The sequence below is a fragment of the Psittacula echo genome (assembly GCF_963264785.1).
Source record: "Psittacula echo genome assembly, chromosome: 10".
Lineage (NCBI taxonomy): Eukaryota > Metazoa > Chordata > Aves > Psittaciformes > Psittacidae > Psittacula > Psittacula echo.
The window spans coordinates 1,004,794-1,026,702 of NC_137741.1; the positions used below are offsets into that span (position 1 = coordinate 1,004,794).

The 21,909-nt window shown below is 45.6% G+C and overlaps 1 protein-coding gene across 4 annotated transcripts in view; it reads left to right on the forward strand.

Annotated features, from left to right (window-relative positions):
• Positions 1–21,909, forward strand: part of CSNK1G1 (casein kinase 1 gamma 1) — a 108,807-nt gene that overhangs the window by 34,746 nt on the left and 52,152 nt on the right. For all 4 annotated transcript variants that reach the window (XM_080626030.1, XM_080626029.1, XM_080626032.1 and 1 more), the window contains 3 exons: positions 6,734–7,149; positions 15,522–15,562; positions 20,476–20,545. In XM_080626030.1, the coding sequence (XP_080482156.1) occupies positions 6,972–7,149; positions 15,522–15,562; positions 20,476–20,545 (289 nt within the window). In that variant the 5' untranslated portion in view covers positions 6,734–6,971. The remainder of the gene's footprint in view (positions 1–6,733; positions 7,150–15,521; positions 15,563–20,475; positions 20,546–21,909) is intronic.

Below are 21,909 nucleotides of genomic sequence, written 5' to 3' on the forward strand. Positions count from 1 at the left end.
CAACTCTTCATAAATAGCACCAGCCCTCTTTTCTGACAGGTTATGATCTGTAGTACTTTGCTACAGGAACAGGTTTCCCAGAGAAGCTGCGGCTGCCCCATCCCTGGCAGTGTTCAAGGCCAGGTGGGACAGAGCCTTGGGCGACATGGCCTTGTGTGAGGCATCTCTGCCCATGGCAGGGGGTTGAAACTGGATGATCTTAAGGTCCTTTCCAAACCATTTTATGATACATAAGAATGTGCATGCATGGCTGCTGGCATGTGCTGGGCTTAAACTCAAATGGGGAAGAGGAGTCAATGAATCTAGCTTTTGTTGCATAAACTATTTCCCTGGAAAATGGTCTTTTCTTTGACTCTCTTCATGTGGAAGAGCTAAATTCTGACCCAAATTGATTTTCTTTCCCTCCCTTGCATTCTTGGCTCTCCAGCTGAGCTTTTGTAGAGGGTATTGAGAGTAAAGTTCAGGAATGAACTTGGGTGCTTGGATCTCTCTTGGTGAAATGATCAACTGAGACTCATTTGGAAAAGTAACTTGCCAACATATTTAGTTGAGGATTATACAGCTAATGTGTTTCAGCACGTTCACAAGGTCTTCGAGGAAAAGACTTCATGAAGTTCACTTCCCTAGGATGGAAATTGGTGTGAGTTCATTTGGGTTCATCCCTTTCTGTAAAAACTGTAGTTGTAGGATGTCAACTTGACAGTCCTGTGCATTCATGAATAGTGAATGACTCTAGTGATCTGCACTTGTCCATCCTTCTCCCTTCCCAGCAATTTAGACTTAAATACGGTTCGTAAGCCTCATAAGGCATTTTTTCCTGAACAAAACTAGCTGCACAAGCCAAAGATTAAATTGTTGGGTCAAATGATTCAACAGAAGCCACTTGTAGTGTTTAAAAGGCTTCTGTAGCCTTCAAAGTTGGAAAGAATCTCCAAGTGTGGGACATCTGACATGACGTGCACCTGCTTGCGTAGCCTGCAGCCAGCTTTGTCAATGCTGTTACCAGCTTTAACCTGCAACAGGGAATTCTGACCTCCCTTTTCAGTTTTTCTGTTGCTTTTCACCTGTAGGGCGCTGAAACCAGGTCAGCCTAGTGCTGTTTAGGAAAGCCCAGGTAAAATGCCAGTCTCCTCTGTGTGGAGGTACTGGTGGGATACAGGGGATAGTTGAAATACACTCCCATAATAGAAGGCTTACTGAGGGAGTAGCAGAGGACCCTCTAGGAAATCTGAAAGCTCTTGAATTGGAGAGAAAAAGGCAAAAGGAAGTATATTTCTCACGGCTGAGTGGAGGAAGCATTCAGCCTCTGCATCCTCTGTTTCTACTAGTGGGTGTAGGTAGCCAAGTGCCAGAGCAGGTCCTCTTCCAGGTCAGACCAAGCCAGGATATTTGGTTATCTATGATTTTTCACCCTTAGGAACAGGGTAGAGCTCATAACTTTTTCATGTTCTCATTAGTAGGCCAGCAACTTTGCCAGAAGGGAGTAGTGGGGTGGCTTTGGAAAAAGACAGTTTTGTTGGAGCCAGTTGGAAGGTAGCATTGGGCAGTAGCAGGACGAGAAGCGGAATGTCTTGTCCAAGACGAGGGAGGGAAGCGATAAACCGGTGAGATGAGAAGGCGCGAAAGGACCTGAAGCCCATGGAGATGTGTGTTCACACAGACCAGAGCAAAGCTGGGAGAAATTTACTGATTGTGGTTTAATATAGGGAGGACATTGACGTCTAGGAAGTTGTTAGTGCATGCAGTAAAGCAGAGGCCACAAAGCCAGCTTGTTCCTCTAAACTTAAGCATGTAAGCTAATAAAATGAGTTGGCAGGTGCTGAGAACGTGAGTGAACACATCGTATCTGCCCTGGTTTCAAAATGCGCCTCATTACCTGTATCCTGCCTGCTCTGCCTTTTCCAGAGGGCAAACTGTTTGTCCCCGTCTATGGCAAAGCGCAGTTTTCTACTGCTGAAGGCTCTACTTTTGACACAGCAGGAGGGTGGAAGCTGGTGATCTCATATCCGTATGTTTATAACGTGTCAGTTGGGAGCCCTGGAGGATTCTGTAGTCTTTGAAGTCATGTGGGAAGTAGCAGATCTTGTCTGGAAAGCACGCTCCAGATCAAGAGTCTTACAAAAAGTATCAGAGGCACGTGGGGTGGATGCTGGAAAATCCAGCGAGAGGGCATGTACCTTGTCCTAAAGCAATGGTTGTGGAGCTGCCTTGAGAAACTGAGGTCCTGTTTCTGTAGAGAGAGGGATGAGATCACCCATCCCAACAGAAGAATTGGGCTTTCTTGTAGGTCTCTTCTTAAAAGAAGGAAAAAGGCATGTAGGGCTGAACTACTTCTGCTTGTGAAGGTGTTGATCCATCCACCAAACATTTGCAGTTTGATTTCTAGCATATATGGCCTCCTTCATGAATCAAAACTGCACACAGGCCTGGGTCAGGTCTCCCAGAATTGATGGGAAGAAAGGGGGATTCATCTCCAGACTTTCTGAATTTGTGCCCCAACCCAGGACTTTGGCAGCTCTTGTTCTTACCTTGGAAGGGTCTCCAGAGTGGCTCAAGTAGGTCAAAGATTTCCAGTGCAAGGGAAGCAAGCTTTTTCTTTGAAGGGTAGGAATAAGCATTGCTTTGTCTTCTTCACACCAGTCTTTTGTTTGCATTGGCCTACTGCTGCTTTCAGACTTAAGGACTTACTTGAGGAGTCTGGATGGCTGTGAGCAATGTCACTGTGCCATAATGAGTGCTTGATAAGCGATTAAACCTCCTTCATGCTAGGCTCTACTACTGATCACAATGTGAATGGCAACTGCCTTCAGCACCACCTAGAAGCTGGTTTGTAGCTCTGGCTCTGTGGTTTTATCAATGGAGGTGAGGTCGTGAGTTAGATCTTGGGTCCCAAGTGTTCTGAAGCGTGTAGGATACAGTTGGTTTGGGGTTTTTACTTAGTAATTTCCTTTCAAGGCCGTATCTTTCATTAAACAACTGTTCCCTTGCTTCCAACTATATTGCAGTGAAATGAATACTGGAATTGGACTGAGTCACTGTTAGGGAAATATCTTCATGCAGCTTTGTTTAAATGGAAGTAACTTTCAGGAGCAATCTTGCTGAGTGGGTGGAAAGGTAGGAAGGAAAATCATTATGAGGAGGTTTGAATCGTGGCAGGAAATAGTCATTCCGAGTAGTCTTTAAATATTAATGCAACTGACTTCAAATTACAGTCCTGTCTTCATTCTTTTGCCACTCCTCTGCCAAAGCCGAGCGCTTTGTTAGTCCTCAAAAGCCATACTTGATGCCGTATTTACTACAGCTTGTTTTAGGATGTAGGTACAATAGTGAAAGATCTTTGTGCTGTTTGGTGCACCGACAGCTGGGACCTGCTCATAGGGTTGGCCGTAACAAAGGGATTCTTGAATGTCTGGTTCACTCGTTCATTGCTGATCTTAATTCCTGTTTGTTGAAGGCTTTCAGCAGAGAGAGAGGATGGTCAGTGTTTGCAGACTGTCAGGCGTAACCTTTCCATCCTTCTCCCTGGAGAGATCTTGTACAGATGAGGGACAGGGGAAGGATGGAGGCTTAGTGGCTTGTAACCATTAGCATCTTATTTCACTAGCCAGGAAGGATGTGGTGGAGCTCCGCACTTCACCTGCCTGAGAAGAATGGAGTTACTTGTCCCATCTGAGGTGCACTGAGTGAGATGGTGCAAGTGTCAAACCAAGCAGTGTATTTTGATGTCAGACCTGAAACTCGGCACGTGGGGCTTGAGCTGAGTTCAGACTTTAGTCTGGAGGAGGGGGAAGTTATATTGAGGTTCAGAAGGGCTTGTGCTCTCAGGAGGGTTGGAGCCCTCAGAGGAATGATGTACTTGTGCCATCAAGCACTGCGGAGCATCACCTGCCCTGTGATCAAGGCTAGCTCATATCAGTGGTTTGGAACATGTTGAATGAGCACCTTTACCTTTTGGTGGCTTTCAGCTCCATTTTATCATAGCTGGTAAAATACTTCTCTCTAACAATGCTTGTGCCAGCAGGTAGCCAAACAACTTTGAAAAGATCCTCACCTAGGCACCAGCTTCTGCTGCAAAACCACCTTACTGTGTGGATCCATCTGCTCTGCAGGGCAAAGGCTGGTAGCACTTCATGGCAGGAGGAAGGTTCAGCTGCTTCTGGTGTCACACAGGAAGGCGCTGTAGTGTGTTCTTAACAGCCTGTCTATTCCCAGTCTACCTCATGTGGTTTAAAAACCTTTTCTGGTGGTTTTAGCTTATATTGACTCTTATGCTCTCTGCTGGCCATGGAACTGTTAGCTGAATGAGGAAGAAAAACCAAAACCTCTTTGCAGCTGTATAAAAACTGCAGCATTCCTCTTTCCTCTGCTGTAATCCGTCCCTGTCAGGCAGTTTTGCCTCTTTTGTTTGACCCTCTCCTCCAGGAACAGGTTGGGATCCAACCGAAGTGCTTTTTCTCATACCTGATAAAGTTATCGTCAGTGCTTCTACAAGCTGGTTTCACAAAGGAAATATAACTGTGCTTGTGTCTACGCAAACAGCTTTGAGAAGCAGCACTAGTTCACCCCTCCAAAACAAACGCTGCAGCTGAAAGTCTGTTGGGATGTCTATGGTAAAAAACCAGTTCATCCTGTTTGCCTGTAATGGATGCTTCCTGCTTATCCATATTCAGTTTTAAGTATTAAATCTTGAATGAAGTTGAGGGACAATTAAAGCTTGGTAATGCTAAATACTGAATTCCTTGTATGTGAAAGTCTCCAACTCTGTCTTCAGCTAGGCCATTGAATGGCATTTCACACATTACTTAGTACCATGTTTGGAGCTTGACACTGCGGTTTCTGGGCCAGTACAGCCAAACTAGTATTATGGACATGACACAGTGGTTCTCAGATGACCTGATGGTTTTCAGACCTCCTGGGTTTGCTGCCAGTGTGCTGTATGATATTCTCTGCTGAGACCCACCTTTGTGCAGAGCGACAAGAGTTGATCTGCTTTTCCCTCTAGAGAAAAGGGCTTCTGAGTCATGGGCTGGATGACATGTAACCTGTGCAACCTGAGCTGGGTTCTAAGCATTGGTATAAACTGTTGAAGTTGGGTGGGGTTGTGGGATTACATTGCATGAAGCATCTATTCGTGTGTATGGATGTTTCTGTATGCTATGATTAGTTCCTCAGGTTCTTCCTAATACACACATCATCCTTCCTGTGAAGATGGAGTCTGATAGAGTTCTGCAGACTCTCTGGCTGGTGTAGAAGCCTGCAATAATAAACGAACAAAAGCAGTAAAAAATAATTGCAAAGTGGTGTTAAAGTTGTGCATACTGGGCTGGTTCCATTTGGACAAGAGAAGGCTCCTTAAGGGGAGACCTTAGAGCAGCTCCAGTGCCTAAAGGGGCTGCAGGAAACCTGGAGAGGGGCTTGGGACAAGGGCCTGTAGGGACAGGCCAAGGGGAATGGCTTTAACCTGGGAGAGGGGAGACTGAGATGAGCTCTTAGGCAGAAGCTCTTCCCTGTGAGGGTGCTGAGGCGCTGGCCCAGGGTGCCCAGAGAAGCTGTGGCTGCCCCATCCCTGGCAGTGTTCAAGGCCAGGTTGGACACAGGGGCTTGGAGCAAGCTGCTCCAGTGGAAGGGGTCCCTGCCCGTGGCAGGGGTTGGAGCTGGATGAGCTTTAAGCTGCCTTCAGTCCAAGCCATCCTGTGATCCTTTGACCTAGAAGAGGTCTCATGGTGAGACATCAGTTTGTCCTGTGCTCCCTGGACTGCACATGTGGAGCAGGACCCAGGAGGGTCTATACAGCTCCTGCCTGGCTTTTTTGGGATGGTCCACGGGCACAGGGGCACCACTTGGCCTGTATGGGTTAAGAAGCATCTATTTCATGTCCCCTTTTGACAGCAAACTGATGCTTGTGAGATGCACCAGTGCACTGTCTGGAGTTGTCCAGGGTTGCCTGCCTTTGGTTATGGTGGTGACAAGTTTGGACATACAGGAGGAAGGTGCACTTCAGTTTCTGTGGGAGAACAGTCTGGCTTTCGTTTGCCAGTCATCAGTGCAGGCTGCTGGGGAAGATCTTGGCCCTTGAGTCCCTCACCCAATTCCATTAGAAGGTCTATTTTTGCAAAGCTTTGTTTTCTTTGGGAAGTAAATCCCGTTGGTGACATGAACTGCGTGTTGATACAACTGTCTGGAAATTTCTGGTTCTTGAAAAGTAATAAATCTTGACTTGCCTGCTACTTTTGGTCACTTCTGTAAGGCAACGGTTTCAATCAGCAGTTATATCTGAGGTCAACCTTAAAAGATGGAAAATGAAGGAAAATCCAGTATTTTCTTCTCTTGATACCGTTAATTTCCCACTTCTTTTTTTTGTCTGGCTTTTGTGTAATACTTTATAAACACATGAAGTGAGAAGAAAAGAGACTTTACACTCCACAGCTGCTTTAAAGCTGGGATGTGAGCTTGCATTTTCCACCTGGCATGCTGGTGTAATTGTAATTGCCTTTGTTAGCGTGTGTGGTGTGAGTCCCAGTAACTCCGGTAGCAGGCAGTGGATGGGCAGCATTTGTCTCTCTTAGTCACTTTGTGGACTTTTATCAGAAAGTTAAGGTAATGGTGGAGTTTCCATTTAGCTGTGAATTTCCTCGAGGCCAGGAGCATTCTGGATGTTCGCCCCTGTCTGTGTTTCTTGCTGGGTAGTTTAAAATAACGATTTTTACTTCATATATCCTTTTTCTTTTCCCAGGTAAGAAACCAAAAGCAACCTGCCTTTACTGAGTTCTCAAGAACATAATCGACCCCTTGGTACATTATCAAGATGCATTAAGGAACTGGATACAGTGCCAAAAGAACTCCATGCATTTCCATGACTCTCTTGAACCCTGACTCAGATACTTTTGGATATATATTTCTGTGCTAAGGAGAAGAGTGTGTATTCCAACTCCTTTCTGCCAGCTTGCTGGCAGAGAGATTTCACTAAGATCATGGACCATCCTAATAGGGAAAAGGATGAAAGGCAGCGGACGACGAAAGGAATGCCGGGAAGGAGTGGGCACGGTTCTCGACCAAGCTCATCAGCATCTTCTGGCGTTCTGATGGTGGGACCCAACTTCAGAGTGGGCAAGAAGATTGGGTGTGGGAACTTTGGAGAACTCAGACTAGGTAAGAAGTAACCGTTTTAGTCACGTGCGTTCTGCAGGTTAGCATTTCACCACTGGAATATAAATACATCCAAACTTAACCCTGGCTTGAGAAACACGCGTGCTTGTCTTGTTTCCTGAGTGTTGAGCTGCCTTACCTGAAGCTTCTGATTCAGAAGATGTAACTGTTAGCACTATTTTTATTTGCATAAAGCCAAAGTGAATACACTGGAGAGGCCAAAGATGCAAATTTTGAACAATCCCAACTGTGAAGACTGTGCTCAGCGCTGAATGTCTTGCCTAAGGTGAACAAAAATCTTAACTGTCTGGATTGCTAAATCTTGTGATTAATGTCCTGTTCATAAGCTGGGATGCTCAATCAAAGTAATGGGTGAGACTCTTTCCCAGCACTCAGCCACATCTCTATTCCACATCCTTCACTAACCTCTGTGCCCTACTTTCAGCCTCATCACCCACTCCCTGATCTGTTCCATGTGTCTGCGGTGCTGACTGGCCATCTGGCTGCTGAACCGGCCCCACAGCCCAGCGTGGGCCATTGGTGTTCCAAACCACACGCCTTGCAGCTGGTCACCCGCAGATGGCCACGCTAATGCATCTCTTGTTTAAGATAGCTGAAGAGCAGTGCAGTGTGTTGGGCTCTTCAGTTATCCTAAACAAACAATGGCTGTGTTTGAAATGAGGTGGGGGAAGCAGCCACTGGTAATTGCACGTCCCTGAACTCCCAGTATGGGGTAGTTGCTGTAAATCAGAAGGAGCACTTCATGGTGGTCTTGATCCTGACTTAAAATGGTTGTATTTCTCCTCTTGTGCTGAATAATTTGTATTGCTGAAGATGGGTTCACTGACACAAACACTGCTTTCCCAAAACTTGATACTTACTCAGAACTGAAATTAAAATCATTTGTGCCTCAGGTACAAGGGATGATAAATAAATCAGTCAGGGAATTGCTTCTGGTAACCAAAGGGTTATAACACTTAACTACTGATACTATCTTGGTAGATTCCTGTGAGAATCTACGTAATCTTCGGTTAATGCATGTAGTCTTTCATTCTAAGGTTTGGTTATTGCATCTATATGATATGCCACTTCCCCACGGTGTGAAGATTAACCAGCTTGGGTGTGATCTGCCTCAGTAAAGGGCAGTTTGGTTTCAGCATTACTTCAGAGACGCTTTATTAATTTGCAGGAGCAGAAATAATGCTCCAAAGGTGGAGAGGAACCAAGGGCTGGGGCAAAGCCTCCCACCTGCATGAACATGATCATGATTGGCAGCTGAAGATAAGCTTGGATCCTGACAGTGACATGACATGAATAGCTGTATTGCATTTTCAGAGCCTCCCCCAAGAGCAAACGTCACACTAGCAGGATCCCCATGGGGATGTTGAATTGCTTTGTAACCCAAGCTCTGCTCTGAGGTTCAGTGGCTGTAGTGGATCTCTCCAAATATTATGGCTCTTGCATTTATTCAGCTGGTGCCCAAATCCCATTTCCATCATTATTCTTTGTCACGTTTCTCACCATTTCAGCAGTGTTCTGTCTCTGACTGAGGTTCAGTCTCAACGCACAGGCTATACAGAAGAGACTTTCAGAAGAAAATGTCAGTTTACAGAGAAATTCAGTTTTAACTATTGAAAAAGCAACACCTGGTAATCGAGTGGCTCTTTTTCAGTACACTGATAAATGTTTTGTTACTCCTGGTTAAATGCTTTATTACTCCTGGTTAATTCGCATACTGTATGTGGGCAGCGAAGATGATCAGAGGATGTCTCATGAAGACAGGCTGAGAGAGCTGGGCTTGTTCAGCCTGGAGAAGGCTCTGAGGAGACCTGATAACAGTTTTCCAATGCCTAAAGAGGGGCCTACAGGAAAGATGGGGAAGGACTTTTTATAAGATCAAAAAGTGACAGGACAAGGGGAAGTAGGCTCAAACTTAAACAGGGGAGATTTAGTCTGAATATAAGGAAGCTCTTCCCTGTGAGGGTGCTGAGGCGCTGGCCCAGGGTGCCCAGAGAAGCTGTGGCTGCCCCATCCCTGGCAGTGTTCAAGGCCAGGTTGGACACAGGGGCTTGGAGCAAGCTGCTCCAGTGGAAGGGGTCCCTGCCCGTGGCAGGGGTTGGAGCTGGATGAGCTTTAAGGTCCCTTCAATCCAACGCAAACCAGGCTGCGATTCTGCAAATGAGACGTACGTAGGGATAACAGCAACTGGGTGTAAGGCCCTTACAGAAGCTGTGTTATTTTTTTAAACTTTTATTGTTTTATAGCCAGTCACTGCAGCTTTAAGAGCTCCTCTTTGCTCAAATACCACCTGTATCTATTGCTCAGATGTGATGCTAATTCTCACTGGGGGGAAGGAGAAGCAGTATGTCTGAAATTCGAGCAAGCAAGTCTCTGAGAACAGTGTTGTCCTGCAAAGATGAACACATGCCCTCTGCTTTGGGGCTTTTTCTACATCGTTTTGGGGAAGTTAAGCACCAGTGGATTCTTCAGTAACACGTGAAGAGCAAAGTCTTGTTCTTGTACCACACGCCTGACAGAGGACTGATTGTTCAGGGAAGAGATGGCATGTACCTACAGAAGCTGTTTTCTGCCAATACCAAGCTTGCTGCTGAGGGTTGTTCTTTCTTGCTGCACATACAGATAGCCCCGGGATATCAATTTTTGGAAGCACATGGGAGCAGCACAGTTATATTTCAGCCTGCAGAGGAGCTGGTATGAAAGGATGAACACAAAACTCAGCTTCTGGCCCAGAGTAATAAAATGAAACAGGGTTAATTGAGTGCTGGTTCTTCATACAGGCTGCAGATTAGGTGGCCTGTAAGAGCTTTGATGTCCAAAGTGGCTCAACCTACTAGCAGGGGACCCTGCTTGCTGTCCCTGAGCTGGGCTCTGAGCACTGACAGGGTTTCACTGTCTTGATGCAGCACCAAGCCCTGTCCTGCAGCTCCTGGTTATTTGCCAAGTCAGTTCTTGTGCTGCCATGGGAGCTGGAGCACACCTGAAGTTTTATAGCGTGACTTTTGTGCCATTATGAGGTCCTGCATCTCCCTGCCAAGCTGATGGAGAACCCGCATGACGTAAACCAGCCTGGGAAACAGCTCAGTGAGCTGTGGAACCGTGTGATGCCAGGAGGTGCTCACTGCAGAGGGAAATGGGATGTACCTGTTAAATCTAGGGCTGTCGTAAGCTGTGTCTGTAAACTTCAGCGTGGAAAACAGATCACCAGCTGAGCTATGAGCCACCTCCTTACACTGAGTCACAGACTTACCCCATGGGTATTACCTATATTTACCTGAAATCCATGAGCCATGTTAGGGAGAAATAAGCCTCTTCAAAAGTCTCACTTTTCCCAGTGTTTGGCACTGTTACTTAGTAAACCTGTTAAGTTGTATAAAGCCAGGTTGGACGGGCCTTGGAGCAACCTGGTCTAATGGAAGGTGTCCCTGCCTGTGGCAGGGGTTGGAACTGGATGAGCTGTAAGGTCCCTTCAACTCAAACCAGTCTGGGATTCTGTGATTTTCATAGAAGTGTGTTCAAGTATCATTTACAAATGATGATTCCAGGTTTTTTCCCTGAGTGGATGGGAAAAATATCACATTGAGAGGGATGGATCCTGTATGTTGCTTCTATCCTCCCTTGACAGTGCAACAAAGGGATTTTTTGGAGAAGTCTGTGTTTTCATGTGCTATCAAATACATTGTATAGTGTCCACAAGCCACATGTCAGCATGATTCATGCAGGGCTCTCATAACAATCCAGCACATCTTGGCAGTGAACAGCAAGACCCAAACTAGAAGGAAAGCTGCTTATGACGCTGCCAGAGCAGGTCCATCAGATCTCAAAGTTGACCCCCGAAAGTGAGAACCACCCAGCTGCCTCCCAGGCTGCAGTTTGAAACCAGGAGCTCTGCTTTAAAGCAAATGAAACAGTAGTAAATGAATCAAGATGATAATAGTATGTGATATTGGGGCTGGGCTGGTCTCTGCTTCCCAAATAATGAAATCATCTTGTGAATATTTGACTAGAACATTGTAGATGTGGAGGGTAGGAGTAGATCCTGTGTGGATCTGTTATCTGGAGACACTTGCTCCAGAAGGGGCAGCAAATCTGGCACTAATGCAATGGTGTGTGGGGTGAGCTCTGCTTGATCTTTGGGATGAGTGTTTGGATGTTTGCTCCGTTACCCAGCACTGATCTGCCATCAGAGTGTATTGTCCACGGAGCGAGGAGCTAGAAGTAAGGTTCAAAGCATATTTTGGTTCGTTTTGCTCACTATAGGCTTGTATTTGTGACTTTAACTTTGACCTGTGGGAACAGCGCACACAAGAGATCGACCCCTTTGGGCTCCTCTGCTGGGCTGCAGTCTGTCCCTGTGTTCAGCACATCTGACTGCCAGGGCTTGAGAAATCCACCCTGTTAGGTTTCCCACGTGAAGGCTGGTGACTTAATGCAGCACTTCTCATATGTATATGTAGTTCATAATTGTCAGTGGAACTACCCAAAACTGAGGCATGAACTTAATCACTGCTCCATCAAAAGCCTTGCCTGAACTTGAAAGGCTTTTGTTAGCACGGTTATATCATCTCCGCTGGATTACAGATCTTGTGTCTTACTAAGATAAGAGACAGCTTCTATTCATGGCTTATTTTACTCTGCAGATTCACTTTCTCCTGTGAGTATCACTGCCATTTTAATATCAGTGCTGCCTTGTAGAAAGTGGAAGAAGAAACATTGCACCTTGGATGGTGTGATAGCAAAACCAAGGGGTAGATCTCAGTCTGGAGCAAGCTGAGGGAGAGATTTCAGAGGTTTGCTTGGCTGTCATAGCTGGCAAAGCAAACATCTCGTGCTGCAGCTTTAGGAGGGGTTTGCAGTTCAGCAGCTGGACCCATTTGCCCCCCCCTATGCTCAGAGTCTCCCCATAGTTTGTGCTCTGGAGGGGATGAACTGGAGGTTAGTTCATTTGCCTTTGGCTGCTGGCCTGACTTTTCATGCTCCTGTGTTTTCCTAATCCCAGTTTTTTTAACTGAGCAATTTAATTACCAAAATTATCTTTTGTGTAGTCCTCAGCCTTGTGAACCAGACCATAAGAGACTGGATTATGGCTCCATATATGTGGAGGGTGTTGGCAGTGTCCTCCTCTGCCTTGAAATGAGCTTGGAAGAGCCCTGTTTTCCCAGTATCGTGATCCGGCATTGGCAGGAGAGCACAGGCTCTGTGGGTCATCACACCTTTGATGAACACTGAGCCCCAAAACTACCTTGCAATCACGTCACCAAGGCTGTGATGGAGGTTGCGGGGTCTGCAGGGGGTGACGTTTTTGCTGTTTAAAGCATCTTTCTCACATATTTGGGCTGGAGCTTCCCTTAGTCTGGCTCAGTGTCCTCAAACCAAGCATCTTGGTAGGAGCTCGGTCTCCCTCGAGAGGAGGGGAATAGGAAGCTCAGTGGGCGAGCTGCAGCTGGAGCTGCTGCTGTGACTCACTGGCTAATACAGTGTGCAGTTCTGGTGTCCTCAACATCAAAAGGACATGGAACTGTTGGAACAAGTCCAGAGGAGGCCACGAGGATGATCAGGGGCTGGAGCACCTCCCATATGGAGACAGGCTGAGAAAGTTGGGGCTGTTCAGCCTGGAGAAGAGAAGCTGCGTGGAGACCTCAGAGCAGCTTCCAGTGTCTGAAGGGGGCCTACAAGGATGCTGGGGAGGGACTCTTCATCAGGGACTGTAGTGACAGGACAAGGGGTAACGGGTTCAAACTGAAACAGGGGAAGTTTAGATTGGATCTAAGGAAGAAATTCTTTACTGAGAGAGTGGTGAGGCACTGGAATGGGTTGCCCAGGGAAGTTGTGAATGCTCCATCCTTGGCGGTGTTCAAGGCCAGGTTGGATGAGGCCTTGGGTGCCATGGTTTAGTGTGAGGTGTCCCTGCCCATGGCAGGGGGGTTGGAACTGGATGATCTGAAGGTCCTTTCCAACCCTAACTATTCTATGATTCTGTGATTCTATACAAGGGACATAATCTCAGTGTATTTAAGCTGCCTTCCCCTCATGTCCTTGTGTGTTCTTCCCACACCAGCCATTGGGTAGCATCAGCCTGGAGCCCTTGTCTGTCTCAAAGGGTGAAGCAGTTTGTCCCACCACCTGCTTTTCCATCCCTTTGGCCTTTCAGGAGCTTTCCAATGTCTGAGTGTTCTTGACGCGACTGCAAAACCTCCTTTCTACCCTTCCTTTCTAGCCTGGACGCAGGAGCTGTTATTCAGAGATCTAAAGAAATCGATTCACACAGCCCTGTATTGCAAGGGTTAAGGCTGGAGCTCAGCTTACACATCTGCTTGCATAAAACACTTCCTCCAAGGATGTTTAACCTCACATTTAAATGCCTGCCCTGTGTTAAACAGCACTGCCAGTTACTGTAACTGGTTGAAGCTTTCCATACACCTGACTTCCTGATGGATGCTAAAGCAACCTGGTCCGTGTGGGACCTGCACTAGGAGTGCCTGATCTGAAGTTCAGAGGCCAGAACTACAGTGAGCAATACAGTGGGGAAGGTGTCAAAAGAAGTTAAATGCACAAAATATGAAGCTATTACAAAGTAAAATGAATTTCCCCGGACATTTCAGGGTTTAAAGGTGGCTGTTTGTCTTCTCTCATGTTCTAATGGCTTTAATTTTGCTGAGTCTCCCAGTGCTGTTGCATTGGATCTGTGTGGAAAGGAGGATGTGATGTGCTTTTGAATAGTGGTGTGTGGAAAGTAAATGTGGGATAGAGCTGATGCCGTAAATAAGCACTAATAACTTCCAGTGTAGATTGCTACAGGCACTCAGTGAGAGCATGACTTGTGCTGTAGTGGTACTTGCAGGAATAAGCAAAGAAGGTCAGTATTGCCCTGTATAAAACCATGGGGGTCTCTGGTGAAGGCTGCTCTCCTCAGAGGATACGGTGGGACTGGAGGAGATAAAAAGGTAGCAGAGACTGTATGTCTTCTTATAACACAAGCAGTGATAGCACGGGGCAAGGGGAATGGCTTTAACCTGGCAGAGGGGAGACTGAGATGAGCTCTTAGGCAGAAGCTCTTCCCTGTGAGGGTGCTGAGGCGCTGGCCCAGGGTGCCCAGAGAAGCTGTGGCTGCCCCATCCCTGGCAGTGTTCAAGGCCAGGTTGGACACAGGGGCTTGGAGCAAGCTGCTCCAGTGGAAGGGGTCCCTGCCCGTGGCAGGGGTTGAAACTGGATGAGCTTTAAGGTCCCTTCCAGCCCAAACCAGTCTGGGATTCTGTGATGGGACAGATCAGGTGCAAGGACTGCCTGAGCATCCTTCCCTGTGATCTCTCTTTTGGATAGTTTGCTGTCAGTCATGAGCAACATGGCGAAGGTGAGGAGGGAGCGATTGCTCAAATTTCGCAGCAGAAACCTGGAGGACATTGACTGAAACAACAACTGGCAGCTTCAGAACACACGGAGAGATGGTTCCTGACACGTGTAGCTGTGCATCTTTGCCACAAATCGCTAAGGAGGCGAAGGGCTTGATTCAAACACCAGACGGGTTCCTGGAGGGAGAATTCACCTCTGGCTGCAGCGCACAAAGGCACCAGCTCTGGCTCGGAGTCATGGAGCCGCGATATACCTGCAGGAGCTGGTTGTGTGCGTGCCTGGTTGTACTCATCATAGGCTCTTGCCCTTCATGCTCGCCAGAGCTGGTATCGGACTAGACACTGCTCCATATTTTAGGGTCCTGAGAACTGGTCTTGTTCTTTGAGTGTGTTTTTTAACATCATTGGTACCATATTGCAACTGAGAGTTGTTGGCTTTATTGGATGATGAGGATTGCCTTTGTACCTCTGGCATACAGAAGGCGTTTTATATACCCTGCCTGCCTGCTCATAGAGGAAGAAATAAAAGCTGTGTGTTTGTACAAAGGTCATTCTCTCTTCCCTCCTTGCAGAAGTCACTTTGATATGTAGCATGATAAAGCTGGTGAAACTCCCCATACATCACAGGATGAAATTGTTCAGTGTCCAGCAGATGCAAGATATTTCTGAAAGAAATGATGCTTTGACTCCTCATTTTTTGTTCCTCAGACTTTTCTGGCATGATGTGGGTAATAAAACCTAATGTGTCTGGGATGCCTCCTCCAACGCTTGCATCGAACATAAGTGCTACCATAAAACATGATTACCTTATGCTAAAGGAGAGATAGTGTTTGCCTGCCCTGGTGAACTGCTGCAACTCATTATTTTGAGGCTTACACTTTGCTAAAGGCATGAACTTCAGCAGGGAACTGAGAAAAAGCTCTGTGCCATCAGGGACACTCTTCTGCTTTGTCTCTACCTGCAAGCATTGAATGTGGAACTAAAAGAATTTCTCTTTTTCCTTTGCAGGTAAAAATCTCTACACCAATGAATATGTAGCGATCAAGCTGGTAAGTAAATCTGCAGGTGTTCCTAAATGACTTGTACTTAATGTCAGAAATTCAGACAAAAAGCAACTTCCTCACTTTGGGCTTAATGATGCTCTCACCCTCAGCTAAAATAACTGATTTAAACTGGAGCACTGTGTGGAATTCTTGTGTCCTCAACATGAAAAGGACATGGATCTGCTGGACCAAGTCCAGAGGAGACCACGAGGATGATCAGGTGCTGGAGCACCTCCCGCATGAAGATAGGCTGAGAAATTTGGGGCCGTTCAGCCTGGAGAAGAGAAGCTGCGTGGAGACCCCAGAGCAGCTTCCAGTGTCTGAAGGGGGCTACAAGGATGCTGGAGAGGGACTCTTCATCAGGGACTGTAGCGATAGGACAAGGGGTGATGGGTTCAAACTGAAACAGGGGAATTTCAGGTTAGATACAAGGCAGAAGCTCTTCCCTGTGAGGGTGATGAGGTGCCAGTGCAGGGTGCCCAGAGAAGCTGTGCTCACCCCATCCCTGGCAGTGTTCAAGGCCAGGTCGGACAGAGCCTTGGGTGACATGGCCTAGTGTGAGGTGTCCCTGCTCATGGTGCAGAACCGTGTGGTTCTGTGATTCTGAGATAAATTCTTGAGAATGCTAAAAGCAAGGAAAGAACCCATCCCTCCGCCTGCTGAACGTTGTTGGTACCTAAGGGGTCTGTAGCTGTCTTATACGAGTGAGAGCCTTGTTCCTCTTCCCAAGCTGGCTGCCAGGGCCCAGTGAATGGCACAGGTTGTGGGTTGGCTACCTCTTCCCACTCCCTGGGTTGAGCCTTTCTGTTTGAGACTCTGCTGGTTCTCTGGACCATTCCCTCTCTCTAGATGGGCTGTTGTTGGAGTGTTTGGTTGGGATTGTGTCACTGTGCACCCTGCTGCTCCACGGTTTTGGAGTTGAGGAAGTGGTCCAGGTAACGAGTCTTCTGTTGAAGACTGCTTCAGGGCATGAAGGCACTTTGAGCAGTGGTTTGAATTAGGAGTCTAGGGGGTGGGGAAACTCAAACTTGTAGCTCTTCTGGATTTATAAAATTATAGCCCAGTAGTTTGTGTTTATGCCTTAACTTCTCCTATCTGTAAACCAAGACCTTCATTGGTCTCTTGGGGTTTTCAAAACATGATGGCTTCAGCTGATGTCCTCTTTTTGCATCCGTCTGCTCCTTAATCAGAGACCCGAACCCTAGAAGCTGAAGTTCAAGTTGTAATGCCATTTAATATTAGCAGCACACACTCCTGTTTGTCCAATCCATGTTGTCTGGCAAAGTGACAGGATTCATTTGGGTTACAGGAGATCAGGATGGACTTGGTGCATTAGTTCTGATCACGTTGCAGTGCCACAGACTTTATATCTGTAACATTGGCTTTATATGAGGCATAGTAGATGAAACATAGTTAGGGCTTTGCAGCAGGGACTTGTTTTCAAGCTTGTTGGCAAATATCAGAAGATATTCCCTAAAATAAATAAATGAGTGCCTGCATTGGAGCTTAGGATGTCCTTGATACGGATCCACATCAGGAAGGAGGACTGCTGTTTGCTCGCTTTTTAGGCAGACCTGACAATAGGAAATGCTTTGTACACAGTTGAGGTATTTTATTGAATAAATAAGGTTTCTAATTTGCTTTCAAAGATAATGCCACAAAGTTATAGCATTAGAAGGCCTAAGGAATGAATAATACAGGGAAAATACAGCCTTGTTAGTCCAAAGGATGCCTGTTTCTCTCCAAAGAGCACCTGCAGTGATACCTCCCAGTGCCCTGAAACCTTTCAGTCACCATATGGCAGAACTGAATGACGTGACCTTATTGCTGCATTAATCTTACCTATTTTTTCTGGTAGAATTCTTTCTCTCTCTCCACCCCCTGCAAACAGCTGACTGTTAAAGCACGGGAGTGCAGCACACTCCGGTTTTCTTTGCCCTGTTACGATTCATGCTTAAAAATTTCTGGTCCTTCACGTTTGAAGGATGGGAATTGCAATTCAGTGGCCATCCAGGCACCCGCATACCTGCTCCCTTTTGAGAAGATGAATGAGGGAACAGCAGAAGAAATGGGGAGCCTGGGTCCATATTCCCCAGAAGTAAGAATTACGGAGCATCCTCACCAGCAAATATCCTTCTCTTACGTGTGTACTTAACTGTAATTTTCTTTATTGCAGACTCACAGGATGGTTTGGGTTGAAAGGGACTTTAAAGACACTGTGGTACTATCCCCCTGCCACAGGCAGGGACACCTTCCACTGGAGCAGCTTGCTCCAAGCCCCTGTGTCCAACCTGGCCTTGAGCACTGCCAGGGATGGGGCAGCCACAGCTTCTCTGGGCAACCTGTTCCTTGTAAATTATGCTCAAATACTTTGCGGAGTAGTGGTAGAGTAGCTGCTTTCAGTGTACTTGAAAGCAATGTTTTCTTTTATCTTTATTGTTGGACCAAGTCAAAACTCTACTCCAAGCCCTTCAAGCTGTGTGAGTTCATCTTCTGCAACTGCAGTCCCGCTGTCTCAGCTGTTTCTGCTGCCTGTCATGATGTTAAAGCTGGAAAATGAGAGAATTGTGTGATGGATGCCAAAAAGCTGATCAGAAAGTGCTGTGAAATGCAGTGCTAATGTCTCATGGTTTCTCTTTGGGGGTGAGGATTGTGCTGGTGGTGGTGAATAGTGCTGGCGGTGTGATTTATGTGGTGTCACCATATAGGTTCTCATCCTGCTCTTCATCTGAACATTATTTGTTCATGTGCGTGTAATTCATGGAGGAGTTTGTCTTCTGAAATGCCTCATTTGCTGGTTTAATCTTTTGAGAGTTTTAATACTGACTTGCACGTAGGAGGAATATCTTCCCAGCATGAAACCATTAACATACAGATGCAGCCTGAGTGCAGGTGCCACGCGGAAACCCTTCAGCAACATGATGCTGTTTGTTCAAGCTGTGGATTTTGCATGTTAGGCAGTAGCAGTTCAGTTATTTTTGCTACAAACACAACATCTGCCAGCAGCCTTAAGCCCTTGGCCTACAGGACAACCATCTGTTCTGGTATGATCTTCTTGGAAGCTGCCACCACTCTGGCAAGCATCCAGAGTTCCGGCTCCTGCAGCTCCTGATGCAGAAGTGGCTTGGGCTTACTTTACCTGTTTTGTCACAAGCAAACTCACATCATGATACATTAATCCTTCTACCTTTATCCTTCTACCTTTATCCGCATAGTTTATTTGGATAAAAAACTATTCACTGAAAGGCTGAGTTCCTGTTGCTCTAAATCCTAATACAGCAGGTGTCTGTCGACTCTCCCTCAAGTCACCATCAACAATTACCTTAATTTAAAGGTGATTTATAACAAACCTGGTTTTGTGTTGCTTTGTATTTGCTTTCAAGACAAGTTCAGCTTTGCCTTCAGAACAGTTTTCAACATTGTTTTCTAAGTATTTGGTCATATTTGACTTCTGAAGCTTTTAAACATCAGAAAGTTGAGAAGCAACCAGGAGCATTTGACTTGAGCTGGTGAAGAACAGCTTGGCTGGAAGTGGAATTGCCTAAATACCTGTGCAAAAACTGTTCTTCCAACTTAAAAAGAAGTCTTTAACGTGGAGTTCACACCAATTGTGGGCATTAGTCTTCCAGTGCAGAGCAGAGGTGAAACAAGACAAAGTAGATAAACTAAAGCCTTTGTGTCCTCCCATGTGGACAGAAGAGTTATTCCACAGTATTAAAGATGTTGGCTCAAACTATGTCTAAGAGCAACCTGGTCTAGTGGAAGGTGTCACTGCCCATGCCAGGGAGTTGGAACTGGATGAGCGTTAAGGTCCTTTCCAACCCAAACCATCTTGTGATTCTATGAAGATGCTTTTCCTCCAACTCACAGGAGTGGATGTGAATCATAAAAGGACTTCTTTTCACGTTGATCTTAGGCTCTGTTATTGGCAAGCTGCTAGATAGCATGTTCATCAAATAGAGGGCTGTTTGGTAGGTTTTTGAAATTCAGACTGATCTTGGTACTATTGTATGAATTTTATGTAGTTCTGAGCATGGAGCATTTCTTTTTCTCAAAAGCAAGGAAATAAGCAACACCCAAAGAAAAATTGAGGCCAGTATTAACTTCTGCGTCAAAGATGCTGGGCAGTAGGTGAATCCGTGTTATTGCCTGTCCCAAGTGCACAGTTTTATTGAAAGTGTGATTACTCAAACCTCTTACTTCTCTCCATGTTAACTTTATGGTTTTAGAACCTTTGTAATCTTGTGTTTTAACGCTTTTAGGGATCATAGGCATTAAGTTTTGTGTATAAAGTGCAGACGAGTAACAGTTGAGAAGTGTAATGTTTGGGGAGCATTGCAGACTTACCCATTGTTTTCATTCTCTGTATCAAACCAGAATATTCTTGAGTGCTTTGAGATGTTTGACTGACACCTGCTACTGAGAAGGAAGACTGCCTGTGCTGCAGTGCTCGCTGCGAGCAGGGTTGGATGTTTGTACAACTGTGGTCTGACTTAGAACACAGATACGTTTACAAAAATACAGGCAGGTGACCATCAAAAACAATGTGAGCAACCACAGGCCACAAGGTGAACCTGCGACTTGATCTTTTGCAGCCTTGGCTTTCCTCCTGCCAATGGCCAGGGTCATTCTTCAAGGACCAGGAGCTTTGTTGAATGATTCTCAAATGAGCTTTATATTAAATGAGGAAGTTATTTCTCCTCCAGAGTGTGAATCTTGTTGCTTTTTGTTCTCTGCTTATTTAAATGGTGTCTAATGATGCGTTCTGTTGATGCTTGCCACCTCTGTTGTTAGACTTCCAGTCTGGGGTGGTTTATGTTGAACCAGGAAGCATTATGTACAGTCACAAATCTTCAAGTATAGGACTTTTTTCAGACAAACTGATTTTAACCATTTTTGGTTTTTATCTTCTGTTTTAGGAACCAATAAAATCACGTGCACCACAGCTTCATTTAGAATACAGGTTTTATAAACAACTTGGAAGTGCAGGTAAGTAAACCTTAAGCTTATAGAAAGTTTGCTGTTTCTTTATTAAATCAAACGCTACCATCACATTTGATGTGTAACTCTGACTCGAGCTTACTGATCTGGGCAGATTATTTCAGCCTCACACAAGTTTTGGAAGAGATTTGGTCAGAATAACATGATAATGATGCTGACATAATAATTATGTGGATGTAGAAACTCGAGTTTGAGGATTGGCTGGTATGGGAAATACCCATCAGAGTGAAACAAAGGAGCTGTCAATGGATGGAAAGCTGTTTGTGTATAGAATGACAGACTTCAAAAAGGTGTCTTAAATCTAGGAAATTGTGTAAGAAGTATAGAGCTTTCCTAAGCAAAACCTGAGGCACTGTTTGCATTGATACTTACTAAATCATAAATGTCCTTATGAGCCCATGGGCTCAGTGTCTTCTGTGTGACCACAGCCTACAGCAGATCTGAGAAGAGTGTAACAGGGTAAGTAAGTCCTGGCAAGCTCCCTGATTTCCCTCATACAGAGCTTGAGCTTGTGTCTAGTTGTGTTTGGATTTTTCTTTCCTGAATACAGGATTGCTTTTTAAACCTTTTAGCGTGTGCTATTTCCCATGCCAAGGTTTTCCACAGCCTTGACTACCCTCTGCGCAAGGAAGTCTCTGTAGCAAAGACCTTCTGTGCTCCTCTGTGCCTTGATCATATATTGACCTTGGGCTTTGGCAAGCTTCCTACATTACTGTGTTTCTCTTTACACTTTCTTCTGATTTTATTTTTCCTGTTTTCCCTGGATATGCTCACATAGTACCAAATGCAGAGTTGAACAGAATGAGTGATCTGGCTGCTCTGAGCAGTCCTCTTGCATTTTTCCTTTCTGCTTGTTCCAATTAATTCTTCTAATCAGGTCCATAGTTTTGTGTAGCTCATCCTCTGGAGACTGGGTGCTATTGCGCTCTACATTTTGCCACTTCTTTGCTCCTTATAGGGTGCAGAATCTGGGATGTGGGAACCAAGTAAATTGTCACCATTGCAAACACTAAATATTGTTGTTATTGTTTTTTAAGCAGAATTTGTCTACCGTAATAAGGTTCTTTTCTGTGTATTTTGTATTCTGGTGCTGTGTACAAAGCCCCTGATGGGTTGATGCTGCCACTTAATTTCAATTCCCTGTGTTTTTGAGACTTAGGGCATTTCTGCTGACACCCATATAGTAAGTCAAATGTAGGTTCACAGAATAAGTGATACACTTAATTCTGCTCTTTGCTTCTTTCTGGAGTTCTCTTGGTGCTTGTCATCTCTGTGATACCCTGTGCATGTCTTGTGAATGAAAACCAATCTTTTTCCTTACCTGTTGGCTTTCTACCACTCTTTAAAGATAT